Genomic DNA, 15,948 nt, shown 5'->3' with positions numbered 1-15,948 from the left:
CTAGCAGTAGGTGCATGCACATAAATGATATATATGGTTTTGGAACAAGTATATTGTCTTCTGCTGTTTTTAGTGGTGCAGCTAGAATGTGGTTTCTTTACTCGCAGCATGCAGCTGGATATATATATATATATATATATATATATATGTTTTTGGGACAAGTTTTAGCTTTTGCTAGAATATAATGCTTTCGTTGTTGGTTTTATGACTTAGATAATGAAGAAACAACAGTTCATAAATTGCGTTGTATGAGTAGGTGTATATTTGTGAATCACACAACAAATTTGGTATAAATCACATAACGGTTGCAAAAGCACTTTGTCCTTAGATTTGAATTCACACAACATAAGAAACAAAAACCAGTTGTCCAATTGCTAAATCACACAACGATATTGAAAAGATGTGTTGTACAAATGCAAATAATCTCTCCAACATACAACAGTCATAGCTTGCATACAAATACGATTACAACTATCACGCCACAGATATTTACAAATATCTGTAGTGGTAAAGATAGTCCAACAATAGTCTACAGTATTTCTGTTGTCTGATTAGGTAACCAACATCATCTTGTATATTAAGTCTGTTGTGTGAGCAGCCATTGAAACAACAAATGCATGCGGCACATGTGCCTGACATCCAACTTCTGGCATTAGCATGCCCAAAATTGGTACAACGGTTCTAAGATAGCCGTCAACCCTATGATCGACACACAACGGTGTTTCACAGCTGTCTGAGTGTTGTGATCACACAACACCGAGATAGACGACATAATGAAAGCAACGGTTAACCACCGTTGTGTGTTGCATTTTTTGTACTAGGTATCTTTTGACTATAGCTACAAATACACACAATAAATTTATCACTTATTTTTATTAAAACTACACAATCAAACATGAAACAAACCATACCCAAAACTTAATTTGACCAAAAAACAACACAACACAATCAAAAACACACAACCTCGAAACCCTTAACTTCTATCCACAGATCAGAAGTTTAAACAAAACCCAGACAATATTCAGATACAGCCGCAATTGGACCTGAGAAACATGCGAGAAAATGATACATACATCTAAAGCCGAAATACTGTTCCTCGCACGGTTCATTTAAGTGTTTAACTGTTCATTAACAGTGAAATGACGCTTTTGCCCTTCTATTGGAAGATGTTCTTTTCTCGATTGCTGCTTCAGAGACCGTCCATTTGTTTTGATTTGCTTGGGGGGATTTGACTCACCCACATCGGTTGATAGTCGGTAATTTAGAAAGAAGGAGAAGAGGGATTCGAAGCTGGTTTTGCCCTTCGTCGTCGGTGAATTAGTGCCTGTCGCTGTTAATTTGGAAGAGAAAGAGGGAGAAAGGTTGTCGTTCAGACCCAAAAAAAAAAATGAAAGAAAGGTTTGTGGTGTTTGAAGAGAGAGAGAGAAGAGGATTTGGTTTCGACAGTACCGAATTTGTGGCTTTAGCGAGTTTGACAAGAGTTTGTGTGTAAGTTTTCTGCTTCTGCTGCTATTGCTTTTGTCAGTTTTTGTGTGATTCGGTTTTTGAGTGGGTCTTTTGTTGTTCGTGGTTTTGAATTGGTATGGGTTTCTGCGTTTTGGGGGGTTTTGTTTGTCTGCGGGTCTGGGTTGTTGATTATTGATTGGAGAGGTTTCATGTTATGATTTTACTGTATGTTATATCGATGGGGAAGTTACTAGATTGTTGGTTGTTCTGGAATTGATGGCTTAATAACAGAATCTAACATGTAAATGCATATGCATGTAATTCTTTAAATTCCAAGTTCTAATATCCATATTGAGTTGATAAAACCGTTTCTATTATCTATCTTAACCCAAAGCAGTCTCTTGTATCATAACAAACATATAAAAACCCAATCCAATTTAAGATAAGAGGTTATTGAGTCGGCCTCTTGCTTCGTTTTGGTTTGTTTCTTATTTTCAGTCAGTTATTTTTCTTCTTCTTTTTCCTATGTCATTGTACATTGTGTTTTAACCAGCAAACTGATATATGTTTGTTGTCGTAGAAGTTCGTCTCTTTCTGTTCTGAAATTGTGATTGTCCCAATATTTTGATGGCTTAGTTTGCTGATCTGCTTTCTTGGTAATCATAAGCTATAGATATGGATGTAGTAAATGTCGTTTGTGAGGATCTTCAGAAAATTTGTTCATGTTCTCATTGATATGTTGTTCATAATGTCAGCCATATTAATATGTCAAATTATGTGTGTTTGTAGGTGATTGTTTAGAGCAACAGACTAATTTCACTGTTGTGACTGAAAGTACTATCTAAGAGAAGTGGTCTGCTCATTATTTTCTTTCTTTCATTCTTTCTATGGTATTGTTTGGATCTGCTCATTCAATACATCCCCTAATTCTGAGAGCACCCTAATAAGACTAATTTTGTTGTGATTTCATGCCTTATACCAAACACGATTAGTCTGTGTTTGGTTCGAATATTATTCAGAGATCGAAGGTTTGGAAGTTTTTCTTGCTAGATTAAAGCATGTGGAAATTTTCTTTTGGTTTCTGGTTAGATTAACCTTTGTGTTTTATGCAGTGAAAGGGACTGTGGTATTTTGATTTCTGGTTTTGGTGAGTTTGGTGGGTCTTCTTCTTTTGTTTTTTGTTAGCTGGGTTTTTAGTCGTTGTTGGTCTTCTTCGATTTCTGTTTTGCCTTATAATTTTCTGTTTTAACCCTTGAATTGGAACTCTACATGTTTTTGTGTTAGAAATAGATACTGGATTTGAGGATTTGGTAGGGTAGGCGAGTGTGGCCACTATAATAATGTATTCAATTACAGAATCCTGAGCTTTAGAGAGTCCATTTAGAATTGCCCATCCATAAATGATAGGGATGTAAGATAAAAGCATCATCTAGGATGATTTGAAGTTTATGCATAAGTATTGACTGTATTGTGACTTCAGGCAACTAGGTGAGGGTTTTTTTTTTGATTGACCTTCTGCTCCTCTTCACGGAATCAATCAAGGTTCAATTTTTGTATCCTTATGCTTGTTGGTTATGTGTCAAAATGGTGCTAATTACTTAGTTTCCAGTGCTGGGTTTCCTAAATTGACCTTAGATTCATCATCACTTTCTTTAGAATCCTTTACCTTATCAATGGCTGCTTTGCTTGCACCCTTTGATTCAAAAGATTCAGGATTGACTGCTGCTGTTGGTGCTTTTGAATTAGATGTATTGGCGATAGTTGGGGGGCTATTCTTAGGAACTTCCTACAGACCAACAATGAAAATAGAACTATGTGTTAGCAATAGAATATCTAAATCAGTATATAGCAGATTAATTCATCTTGCAGTTGGCACTTGCCAGAAAAACAGAGTAGTAATTGCAATAAAGGTGTAATGAAGTATGAAGAAGAGCGAGTACTACTATTTTTGCTTTGAAATTATTAAAGGTTGGTAAACGGTATGAAGGAGTATGGCATTACGGTTGGGTATTGTTGTGTTTTTGGCTCATTGATACAATCTGAAAATTAGGATGCAGAATTCAAATCCAAGTCTAGAAAGGAAAGAGGTTTGCGCGCAGCTTTTCTTTAAGTTCTAGGAAAGTTAGTCTTTCAAGTTCTATTAGGATTTGTGTTAAAAGCTTAGTCTATTAGGGTTAGGAATCCTAATCCCATGTTGTATCAGCAGCCTCTATGCCCTATAAATAGGGGTTGCAGTCAGTTTTCTGGAATTAAGACAGAAAGTGCAGAAAACTGAGAGTCAAGGTGATAGAGAGATAAGAACTAGTCAGAGGGGTTTGAGGGATCTGCAATAAGTACTTGTAAACACCTAAGTTCTTCATAGTGCTAGTGAATCTCTCAAGAGAGATCACGAAGTGGACGTAGGCTAAAGTTTTGGCTGAACCACTCTAAAATCTGCTGTGTTGTTTCTGTTTTCAGTTAATCTATTATTCTGATTTTGCTTAAGTAGTAAAACACAACGATCCTAAAGGGGGGCTCACACAATAAGTGGTATCAGAGCTTAGGCTCAAGGTGTTTTGCGATGGTGAACGGCAAAGTCATTGTCGAAGCAGGAGATGTGAAACCGTCCATTAAGCCCTTTAATGGCAAGGACAACTTCACGCTTTGGCAAAGGAAGATGAAGAATGTTCTGGTTCAGCAAGAGGTTGATGAGGCAATTGGAGATAAGCCTGCAACAATGACTGAAGCAAATTATACGAAGAAGAATAAGAAAGCAAACAGCTCCATTGAGCTGCATCTTGCTGATAATGTCTTGCTTCATATTGGTGAGAATATGACTGCAAAGGAAGCATGGGAGAAGCTTGAAAGTGTCTACAGGGGTAAAACTATTAGCAGCAAGTTGTTCTTGAAGGAATAGCTCTTTGGCCTCAAGATGGAGGAAGGGGATGATCTTAACGATCACATATGTAATTTTCAGAATTGCATATCAAACTTGGAGAAGGTTGGAGCAAAGATGGATGACGAAGACACGGCTGTCATGTTACTTCACTCGCTTCCAGCTTCATTCAAGCACTTCAAAACCACCATGATATTCAAAGATACTATCACACTTTCTAAAGTGTGTGAGAACTTGGAATCATATGTCAAAATGGACAAAGATGAAGAAAGTTCTCAAGCACGGGGACTTCATGTCAGAGGCAAGGAGAGAGGAAGGTCCAGGAATAGAGGTGGTGGATTTGAAGAAAGAGGCAGGTCGAAATCCAAGGGAAAAGGCAAAGAAAAGAAGAATGGTTGCTTCGAATGTGGTTCACTCGACCACTGGAAGAGGAATTGCAAACAATGGAAGGAGAAAAAGGCGCAGATGTTAGGAGAAAGCTCCAAGTCAGCCAATGTCGTTGCTGGAAATTATAGTGACGATGGAGAACTTCTCGTAGTAACAACCAGCTCCAGCGCGCTTAAATATTGGACCTTGGATACAGCCTACACATTTCATATGTGTGCACACAGAGATTGGTACGACACATATGAAGAGAGGAACACCGGGGAAGTGTTGATGGGAGATGATTCACCTTGTAGGATTATGGGAATCGGAACAGTAAAGATCAAGATGCATGATGGAATTGTCCGAACGCTGGGAAACGTCCGACATGTCCCAAAAATGAGCAGAAATCTGATTTCATTGAGCACTTTGGATAGGGCTGGATTTTGGTATAAATCTGAAAAAGGACAGCTCAAGGTAGGAAAGGGACAAATGGTCTACATGAGGAGTGTGATGCAACCAGATAACATGTATAAACTTACGGGTTCTACGGTGGTTGGTGGAGCTGCAGTTTGTACAGAGGAAGACAAGACTGAGCTTTGGCATAAACGGCTAGGACACATGAGTCAGAGAGGGTTGCAGGAATTACACAAAAGGGATCAGCTGGAAGGTGTAATGAGCTGCAAACTTGAATTTTGCAAGTATTGCACACTCTGAAAGCAGACCAAGGTGACATTCAATGTGGGCAGCAGTGAGAACAAATCCAAAGGAGTATTGGACTATATTCACACAGATGTTTGGGGGCCTACACCAACAAAATCAAAGGGTGGAGCCAGATACTTTGTCTCTTTCATAGATGATTTTTCAAGGAAGGTTTGGGTATACTTTATGAAAACTAAAGACCAGGTTTTCACTAAGTTCAAGGAGTGGAAAGCTGAGGTTGAAAACCAAACAGGCAGAAAAATCAAGTGTTTGAGAAGCGACAATGGAGGTGAATATAGAGATAATCAGTTCTTACAGCTGTGCAAAGAATCAAGTGTTTCATGCAAGGACGAAACACATTGATGTTCGCTATCACAGGATCAGAGATTGGGTAGAATCTGGAAATATCTTTGTGGAGAAGGTTCACACAAATGACAATGCTGCAGATTGTCTTACCAAGCCCGTTGCTGTAGAGAAGTTCAAGGATTGCTTGAACTTGCTCAGTGTCACAACATGCTGAGTTGTGGTGGAGCACCTCCTCACTTGAGGTGCGTTGAGGCAAGAAGAGTCTTGCCAAGGTGAAGGTTCTTGAAGGTTTGTTCGGGATTACTTCAAGAAGTTCAAGACATCCTGAAGGTTGCAGCAATTGTTTTGGTATCAACTCACCAAGGTGGAGATTGTTGTGTTTTTGGCTCATTGATACAATCTGAAAATTAGGATGCAGAATTCAAATCCAAGTCTAGAAAGGAAAGAGGTTTGCGTGCAGCTTTTCTATAAGTTCTAGGAAAGTTAGTCTTTCAAGTTCTATTAGGATTTGTATTAAAAGCTTAGTCTATTAGGGTTAGGAATCCTAATCCCATGTTGTAACAGCAGCCTCTATGCCCTATAAATAGCGGCTGCAGTCAGTTTTCTGGAATTAAGACAGAAAGTGCAGAAAACTGAGAGTCAAGGTGATAGAGAGATAAGAACTAGTCAGAGGGGTTTGAGGGATCTGCAATAAGTACTTGTAAACACCTAAGTTCTTCATAGTGCTAGTGAATCTCTCAAGAGAGATCACGAAGTGGACGTAGGCTAAAGTTTTGGCTGAACCACTCTAAAATCTGCTGTGTTGTTTCTGTTTTCAGTTCATCTATTATTCTGATTTTGCTTAAGTAGTAAAACACAACGATCCTAAAGGGGGGCTTACACAATAGGTATAAATAGAAAGATTGAGTGGGAACCTATCCAAAATAAAAGATAAAACCTATCCATTTATCATTAGTCATTGGTGCAATGAACTATTTCTTTCTTCTTCTTCTGTGTGTCTTTTTTTTTTTTTTGCTAAGAGCACAAACTATATTTGTAATACAGGCGTGCGGTTCTTCCTCCAGGAGTGTCAAAGCTACTTCCAGAGAATTGGCTATTTCCTGACGTAGGTTTATAGGGCTGGGTTTTTTTATTTTTTTAGAGTGATTGGGTCTGTTTATGTTCTTAATTGGAACAATATTTGTGTTTGATTGCTGTGGAAGGATTTAATTACTGAAATTTTGTCTAGGCTAATCCACATTAATTTTACGTTGTTTATAATTGTCATTCATTCAGTTTCGTCTGTTTTCTTTCCCATGACAAATAAAGTTTTATTTTTTATTTTTTTGGCTCATAGAAACTTTGTGTTAAAGTTATTGTTGGTAGCTTTGCAATAAATTTTAGTGTTTCATAGTTGTTTTATTTGATTTCTACAGAGTTTATGCAAAAGAATTTTGGCACCATCTTTCTGCAGCTGTTCCTTTGCCTATTGCTCAGTGTCGTCTTGCTTGCTTATTCTTATTCAGTTATAAATGGTAAAATTTTATTACATTGCTTCTGTATTGAGTTTGTATATGGTATGTATAGCCATGATAATATCAAGTTTTCTAACTGTTGTCACTTGATTTTGTAGATTTTAGGAGCAGTTTGCAGCTAGATTATTCAACTGTCTTGAATTCAGGTATATATATTTTCAAAGAATGTGAATTTTCTATATTCTTAGTACAGTAAAACCCATGAGCAAATTTCATATATGTATATTTAGCAAATTATTGATATGGAACTATTTGTGCGTTGTTTGTTGAGTTTTGTTTCTCAGTTTAATTGCTTTTACACTGTTTTGTTTTCTTTTTCTCTTTTGGTAAACTACAGTTCCTACATTTTGATTGTTAGTACCTGAACAATTTGCTGAAGTCAAATTTGATGCCATGTTCAAGTCGGCTGGGGTTGTGGGATTCATTTTATTGAGTAGAGGAAAAAAATGACCTTAGAGCATGATTGCATGTTCATCGATTTTTTGGATATGTGAAATTTGGACTTGGTTTTTTTTTTTTTTTTTTTTTTTTCTAACAAGAAAACATATTAAAGCTAGATATTGCTCTTAAAATCAAAAGAATTTGAGAACTACAAATAGGATCAGGTAAAGAGTTTCTAAAACTCAATGAATTGTCAAATTATTAAACCTTGCTCTTGGATTGAGGATTCTGGTCGACTTCCGGAGGAAGCTTTGGGTTTGTTTTATGAATTTGAATTTGGTTTCTTCTTCTCTGATTGTAGCTTTTTTTGTAAACAATTTTTTGATGGTTGGTTATAGGTTGAAAAAGAGTGGGAGCGTTTCTCAGTTCGTGTATAGATGAGGAAATCTAAATTCAAATCACAGCCATTAACAAGGGTGAAAATTTGGGTTGTGATTTTGCTTCTTAAGGTTGAAATGTTTTGATTGAATTGTTCACAGATTGAATTTGGTTTTTTATTTATTTATGTAGTGTGTGCTTAATCTAGAAGTTGTACATATTAAGGGAGTGGGGACTTGCTTAAGAATCATAAGCAGCTATGTCTTTGTTCATTTCTAGGTTCAGAGATTTAAAGGTAGGTTTGGGTCGATTTTTTTATACCAATATGTTGTTTATTTGTTTGCAGTTCTTCTCCTCTTTTGGATTTCTCTGTCTCTTCTGTCCTGCCTGTCTCCCCCTTTTTCTTCTGTTTCTTCCTTTCTCCCCTCTGAAAACTCAAAAGCCACAACTATGCAAACTATAATAAGAAATCAATCACACACAATCAAATATGGCTAATTGAATAATAGCACCAATATAATTCCTCAAAACTGAACTTATACAACAGAAAATCAAGAGCATAGCTAAAAAATTTACACTACTAAACATGACTCATCTTCGAAAATGTATTAAAAGCAATTGCTTGTAATGCTAACTCAAAATTTATACCTTGAATATGTGAAGTACCGCTTTTACCCCTCAAAATTTAACGGAGTTGACGGCTTTACTATTGCTAGGTGCGTAAATTGGGTCAGGCTTAAATCGTCAGGTACCATTTTGATGTTTTTCAAAGTATAGGTATGAAAATTAATAGTCTGAAAAAGTTCAGACGCTATTTGGACGATTTTCCTTATATTTTTTGTCGTGTTGACCTGATGCCTGGAACTTTGGTTTTCTTTGTTGTTGCTCATCGACAAAAATGATCCCAATAAATTATATAAAAATAAAGAGATAAAAAAAATTTATGGGCAAAATCCCTAATTGACCCCTCACCTTCTATCTCACCCTCGTAACCTCGTTTCCTCTCCACTCCAATAACCACTGTTCAACTGCAACGATACCACTCACTCACCTATAACTTCGCCAATCGCCAGAGGTACCAAGTTTCGTGCTTTTCTTTTTATTTACCACAAAGTTTCATTCTTTTTTATTTTTTATTCTCTTTCTGTTAGGGAAGAGCAAGGCTGAACCAATTTAGAGTCGATCCTAGTACAATTGGAGTACAATTGGATGTGGATATTATGCATCTTTGGATTATACTAAATCTGGATTCAGTGGCAATTGGAAATCTGTGTTACAAAGGATTTGAGTAGTGAATGAAAATCAAGATTTTAAATACCTCATATGTAGAATCAAAATCAAAATCCGAGTCATTTTTCCAAACGGGGTCTTACGTATTTTGCTTCTAGCTAGGATTTGGGTGAGATTCGGGCAAAGCTTGCATTTTGGTTTTTGGGTCTTTTCTTTTAGGTTGATAGAATCATTGATTAGCTTGTGGGAAAGGAAAATGGTTGCATTTCTTGGAGGAAATTAAGCAACAGGATATTGATATTATGATTAAACTCAGCTGCACATGTTCAAATGATAACTAGGAAAATAGAATTGCAGCTGTTGTTGTAGTGCAATTCTTTTTCTTATTCCATTTGGCTTCGACAATGGAAAATGAAAGCTTTAATTAAGGTTGTGCTCTTGGTAAGATTATCACTCTTTCTACAAGAAACTAGAAACCATCTCTAAAGCTACTTTGTTTAACCTCAGCACATGTGAAGAAATGAATAGTATGTTTATATGCTGGCAATTGGTTGTGGTGGATTGCAGAGCACACTGAGCTTGGAGCTGCTTATCAAAAGTGAGAAACCCCCATAGACCAAGAGAGTGGTTGATCAATGGCGTCACAATCAGATCACCAGGCTAAGATAATTGATGGCAAAGCCATAGCACAGGCCATCCGATCTGAAATTGCTGAGGAAGTTCGCCATCTCTCTCAGAAATATGGCAAGGTTTGCTCTACCTGAATATTTTAAGTTTACATAGTGGATGAATTATGACAATGCAGTTATTCAATTGTTTAGGTCCCTGGACTGGCAGTAGTGATTGTGGGGAGCAGGAAGGACTCCCAAAGCTATGTCAGCATGAAGCGAAAGGCATGCGCTGAAGTTGGCATTAAATCTGTCGACATAGATCTCCCTGAGAATGTGTTCCTAGATGATCTCATAGCCAAAGTTCACGAATTAAATGCGAATCCTGATGTACATGGTTGGTTACTTATGATGATTTTCTATTTAAACTGAGATAATAAATTGCAAACTTTTTACTTTTTTTCATATTGGAATCTGAAACTATTTTTATGTGCTAAATTTGCATTTGTTGGTAAGGTGGATTTTATTTTTCACACAGGCATACTTGTTCAGCTTCCATTGCCAAGGCATATTAATGAAGAGAAAGTGTTAAGTGAAATCAGCATCGAGAAGGATGTAGATGGGTTTCATCCTCTCAACATCGGCAAACTTGCAATGAAAGGCAGAGAACCTTTATTCCTCCCTTGCACTCCCAAGGCAAGACACTCGAGTAATGTATTCAAACACAGATATCTGTAGATGCACACAATCATGTTCTCATTGTTTTGAGTATTCTGTTAAACTAGCAATCCAGATTGTCCGAGAAGTTTTCATATGGAACTCTGAAAAGTTATTGATGTATTAAATAGCTGTCTTGTTGTTTTTCTCCACAGGGCTGTCTTGAACTTCTGTCGCGGAGTGGTATAAGCATAACGGGAAAAAGGGCAGTCGTGGTGGGAAGAAGTAACATAGTTGGATTGCCAGTTTCATTGCTGCTTTTGAAAGCCAATGCTACTGTTACCGTGGTTCATTCCAACACTCCTGATCCAGAGAGTATCATTCGTGAAGCGGACATTGTTATTGCTGCAGCAGGACAGGCAATGATGGTAGGCACAGTAGTCTTATTACATGTCGCTGTTATCTAGTTTAATACTTGTATGGCTTGGAAAATGTACTGCTCTTTCTAGATCTAGTTAAAAGTAATTAATAGTGGTTAAACTCATACTAGCACAGAACAGTATCCATGGTTAAATAAAACATCTTAAAATATTAAAGAAGAGAAACCAAATGAAAATAAGAATAGGATCAGTTGTTGTTTCATACCATTCCAACGTGAAAGAAAAAGGACATTTCTTGGCCCTGATACTTCCATAGTTGACTATCACATGTGAGTTGTAGAACAATCCATATGATGCTTATAAAATAGCTCTTTTAGTAAGCTGATTGGTTCAATGGAAAGAATGACATCATTTTTTAATTGATTATTTCTGTATACATCTCGTTTGTTAATCAAATCAATAACTGAATTGCTGCAGATCAAGGGTAGTTGGATAAAGCCAGGTGCTGCAGTTATAGATGTTGGCACAAATGCTGTAGATGACTCCAGTAGAAAGTCAGGTTATAGATTGGTCGGGGATGTAGATTTCCAGGAAGCATGTAAGGTAGCTGGATGGATAACTCCGGTTCCTGGTGGAGTTGGCCCGATGACTGTTGCAATGCTTCTCAAGAACACATTGGATGGTGCTAAGCGAGTGATTGTGCAGTAAGGGCAGCTGTTAATCTTTCTTAGTCCCCATAATAAGCTGTTGCTAATTTCAGGAGCTAATTTTGCAATGGAGTTCACAGGTTTTGATTGGAAAATCCTGTAGTTTTCACTGATATTGCATGTTGTCATGCATCTTGTAGTAAACTAAATCCTTTCTGTATTTGATTTATCTCCCCAAATTCATTTTATATCTCTATAATTATTGTATATTCTGTCAACTAAAGTAAACCTATATATTTACCAAAGAAAGAAATACGTAAATCGTTATAATTGCAGAGCAAGTTAATGCAGATATCTTTTTTCGCTATGCAAACTCACTCAACTATCTGTTAGCTTTTTCAGCCATCTCTGATGTGGGATTTTTAGTAGGTTTGTTGGCACCATTCGAGAGCTTCCCATCCCTACTTCTAGCTGGCAGAATAGATCAAAATAATTGGACACCCCTTTCAACCCATGAGGTCATGTTTAACTAAACTTGCTAAAGCTATACTTTGATTTAGTTATCAGAAGCCGTTTGGCCACCGAAATGTCGATTTTCTTCGAGAATTATCTGTACAAATTTGTTTTTGGTCAAAAAGATTATGAGGTGGTTAAGCAAAGTGGTGAAATACTCCAGACGTAGATTACGCCACAGAGGACACAGTAACACGCGTAAATAAAATTTCACCACATTTGCTCCTCTCACGTCACAGTTGTTGGGCTACTTCAATTCGTCGTTGGCCTCTCATCAACCACAAACCACATCCCTCAAAGAACAGCTTCGAGAGGCAGGAAAACTCGATGAATTCCAGAAAGGCTTTACAACGTTTTGAGTCTAGTACACACTAATATCATCATTTCTCTCTATGTTCCCTTGATTTCTGTTGCAAAATCAAACTCTTCCAAGTAGAACTGAAGAAATTAAAAGTTTAAAACTATAGTTGATCAACTACAAAGGAAGAATTAATCTTTCAGTGGGATTCTTAAAATTTATTGCTGCTATTGGCTTCCATTTAGACTTCCAATTTTATTCATCATCAGCTTATAAGCTTCATTTCCATATATTTGAAACATGGTGGTGGAAGGGGAGAGGAAGAACTGGCGATAAGAGACGAGAGAGAGAATCCCAGTTTTGATAGAAGAGAAAAAGGTACTTTGATAGTTTGATTCCTCGCCACAAAGGATGCTGATTATATCGAGATCAGAAATAATTACACTACAACAAAGTGAATAGTCTACAAACTCCTAGTATTTTTTACCACAACGACTATAACTTTTATCGAATAGCGTCCGTCATTGTGACATTACATATTGTCTCGACTTAAAAAAATTATGTGGATATCCATGTGCTACGTATGTTAGTATGACTGAGGCGTAACTTATACCTGAAGTATTCCAACGGCTTCCGTAATTGGTTGAAATATACATTCTTTTGTGTGATCTGAGACAAATGTCAAGTCAGTGCCCTAGCCCTAGCTCTAGCTAGTGATGTGACATTCAATAATTGGTATTACCTTGTGTTTCCTCTTATATCTTTTGCTCGTTTATTTCCGTAAATCAGACAGAAATAAATATAAAATTTTGCATTGTTAAAGTTAGAGAAGAAACATGCATGTGCTAGCCCATTCCTCTTACATACCTATTTGATTGACGGTTTAACCATTTGACCATGTCTTTGAACCAACCATTAGAGCAAGTTCACCCGTAGTCAAGAAATGTCAAGGTCGAGAAGTCAAGAATTCGACCAGTCAAGATACTGTTCACTGCCACTGGACATGGGTTTACACCCATTGTTTTTCTTGACCGGTTAAGACTATTCATATTTTCACTGTTCATCAATTTTAACTATTTATTTTCCACTGTTCATTTAGTGTTTTAACTGCTCATTTTTACTGTGTACTTATTTTTCACTGTTCATTAAATTTTATTTTTTTAAAAAAAATTTAAAATTAGAATATATTTGATGTAAATAGATGATAATAATGGAGATTTATGCAATTTACTATTTTGAATATAGGGTGTGTGCTTTAATAAGAGGAATTTTCAAACACAACTTTTATTTCATAAAATTTATGCTTACATAAATGAAAAACTAGGAATAAGTACAATATAATTAACAACATCCATAATCACCTAATTATTCAAATCATAATCATAATCCTCATCCTCTCTAGGAATCCAATTTGCATTTGAAGGGTCATCATTAGGGTTAGGGTTGGTGGAATCACCCGTAGAGAAAAGTGAAAATTGTGGTTGTGTAGGATATCCCCCAGGGTAAGGTGGTTGCGGATAGTATCCACCGGGGGTAAGAGGGTTGTGGGAATCCACCGGTGAAGGGAGGTGGTGGGAATCCACCGGTTAAAGGAGGTTGTGGGAATCCATCGGGGCAAGGTGATTGTGGGTATGCACCGGGGTAAGGAGGTTGTGGGTATGCACCACCAAAATTGGGTTGCGGATAGTATCCACCCATAGAAGGTGGCGGCTGCTCGTCAAGATCTTCTTTCTCCGCTATCTTCTTTTGTTTTCTTGACCAATAACGCTTTTTATTTGGCGTCATTTTACTTGTATCAATCTCCATAATATGCTCTTCCCTCTCTTTATTTCGCTCTTCCGTCTCTTTAATTCGATCTTGCCTTTCTTGAAATAGGAGTTGCTCTTTTCGCATTTCGATTTGCAAGAGGATACATGCTCTTTTCTCTTCCTCTTGGAGACTTCGAGCGAATTCGTCATCGAGTTTTTTCTTGCCCGCGGTTGCCTCTATTTGGTTGTTCGCTATACTCTCGAGAGTGCTTGACAAAGGACTTTGATCTTTCGCTGCCTTCTTTCCTTTCCGTATTGCTTCTTTTGGAGCCTTCCTTCCTTGAGGCCTCACATTAGGATCTGCAGTTTCACCTGCAATTACCTCATCTACATCCATGTCCAAGTTGATGGGAGAATTTCTAGGAATTGGTTGTGTGCGCGTATGTTGATTTCCTTCATTTGATGTTCCTCCGGATGTATGGCTAGGGATGTCTTTAAATTGTGCAAAGCCCTCCACAACAGCGTAACTATCAAAGCTCTGAAAATTGTGTTTTTTGGCCTTCCCAGTTTTTCTCTTCATCCCGGCATGCCACAATTTATGTGCTTCATCTTGCTACGTAATTAAAAAAAAAACAATAAAAAATGCAATTAGTACAAATATAAACGCTATTATGAAGGGTCATCTATTATAAAGGTCATAATTTTAATAAGAAATTATCTCACCGTTTTGAGTTAAAAATCAATAAGTACAAATATAAACATCATTGTAATTACATCATTATTTATCAACTAATTATTTTAATTGTAACGAAAAGTAATTACTACAATTAAAACGATATTATAATTACTACATTATTTATCATGCAATATTTTACTAGAATGTATCAACAAATTAAATGATTTATCAACAAATACATACCTAAACCCTAATACATACCTCATCAACCGCATTCGAACCGCTCTTGTACCAATTTTTCGCTTGCCTTAATGCACAATGCCACTCAAAGAGTTCAATCTTCAAAATTTTCCACCTTCCCTGCAAAGATTGGGTTGATCGGCTCTTGGACTAATTTGCGTCAGAGTGTCGCTTCACGCGCAACCATATGTCGTTTTTTTTCTGATTTGTGCCCATAGCCGGACATTGGCTTACAGCTTTCCAAGACTTGCACAATTGAACATCTTCCTCATCCGTCCATCTCCTTTTCTCTTCGGTATCTTCACTTTGATCTCCCTCTTGTCCAGCCACTGTACGTGTGTTTCTTGGTTGTTCGGCCATATTGGATATAAACAAATTTGGAAAATCAGAGCTATATGAAGAGGAGGAAGGTGTAACTATGAAATATAATTTTTTGGGTGTGAGATGTTACAAAAATTTGTAGGTATTTATAGAGAAATTTTTACATTTTTTTTCTTCTCGTTTCTTTCCGTTGAATCACCTTTTTTTTTTTCACTATTCCTTCATTACCGTTGGATCACTGTTTCAATTGAAACCAACAGCCCAGATTAAAGGACCGTTGGAATCAAAATCACTTAAGAAGCCAACGGTTCGATGCCAAGTGTCCTGCTGCCCACTCAATTCGCTACAAGACAAAATCCTGCTGTAGGTCAGCCACATGGCGCTTCTGGATTGGTCCGTGTCTTCCACCCTTGGATTAAGCCGCGTCTGTCTCTTTGTGTTTCTTCCTGATGTCACCCACGTTCTCCAGTGGGCAGTGCTAGCAGCTCCATGACTTTGGGCAAGAAAAAGTCATTGCCTTGCCCTTTTTTTTGACCTTGGTCATGCAAAGCCAACCCATGGCTGGGGAAGCTTGAGCCGGTGGAAGGTGAAATTTTCTTCAGCTGGGCAATACCTCATCAAATCTGAGCTGGTGCCCGGTCAAAGAGCAACCGTTGCACTTGCTC

At 37.3% G+C, this 15,948-nt stretch overlaps 1 protein-coding gene and 1 long non-coding RNA gene across 4 annotated transcripts; both read left to right on the top strand.

Annotated features, from left to right (window-relative positions):
* Positions 1 to 1,788: 1,788 nt before the first annotated feature.
* On the top strand, positions 1,789 to 8,258 carry LOC112193685. Its single transcript, XR_002933966.2, has 4 exons — positions 1,789 to 2,593; positions 7,108 to 7,206; positions 7,305 to 7,352; positions 7,986 to 8,258. It is a non-coding gene; the product is annotated as an uncharacterized LOC112193685 (long non-coding RNA).
* A 626-nt stretch (positions 8,259 to 8,884) lies between these two features.
* On the top strand, positions 8,885 to 11,803 carry LOC112195271 (bifunctional protein FolD 2). Of its 3 annotated transcripts, XM_024335648.2 has the most exons (7): positions 8,923 to 9,040; positions 9,117 to 9,636; positions 9,763 to 9,944; positions 10,017 to 10,200; positions 10,342 to 10,499; positions 10,676 to 10,888; positions 11,318 to 11,803. In XM_024335648.2, exons 3-7 carry the CDS (start codon positions 9,831 to 9,833, stop codon positions 11,546 to 11,548), a joined length of 900 nt encoding a protein of 299 aa, XP_024191416.1. In that variant the 5' UTR covers positions 8,923 to 9,040; positions 9,117 to 9,636; positions 9,763 to 9,830; the 3' UTR covers positions 11,549 to 11,803. The 3 variants fall into 3 exon arrangements, with proteins under 3 accessions (XP_024191415.1, XP_024191416.1, XP_040372472.1); XM_024335647.2 differs by lacking the exon at positions 9,117 to 9,636 and having other exon boundaries at positions 8,885 to 9,040; XM_040516538.1 differs by lacking the exon at positions 9,117 to 9,636 and having other exon boundaries at positions 8,951 to 9,040; positions 9,703 to 9,944.
* Positions 11,804 to 15,948: the final 4,145 nt, after the last annotated feature.

Source organism: Rosa chinensis, chromosome 3 (genome assembly GCF_002994745.2).
Source record: "Rosa chinensis cultivar Old Blush chromosome 3, RchiOBHm-V2, whole genome shotgun sequence".
Lineage (NCBI taxonomy): Eukaryota > Viridiplantae > Streptophyta > Magnoliopsida > Rosales > Rosaceae > Rosa > Rosa chinensis.
The sequence above is the reverse complement of the archived record's forward strand: the minus strand, read 5'-3'. Positions and strand labels throughout refer to the sequence as shown.

Coding starts and splice junctions, on each gene's coding strand:
- LOC112195271 (XM_024335647.2), top strand. CDS start 9,831: ATGGCGTCACAATCAGATCACCAGGCTAAGATAATTGATGGCAAAGCC. Junction 10,201..10,341: donor TGCGAATCCTGATGTACATG/GTTGGTTACTTA, acceptor TTTTTCACACAG/GCATACTTGTTCAGCTTCCA. Junction 10,500..10,675: donor TCCTCCCTTGCACTCCCAAG/GCAAGACACTCG, acceptor TTTTCTCCACAG/GGCTGTCTTGAACTTCTGTC.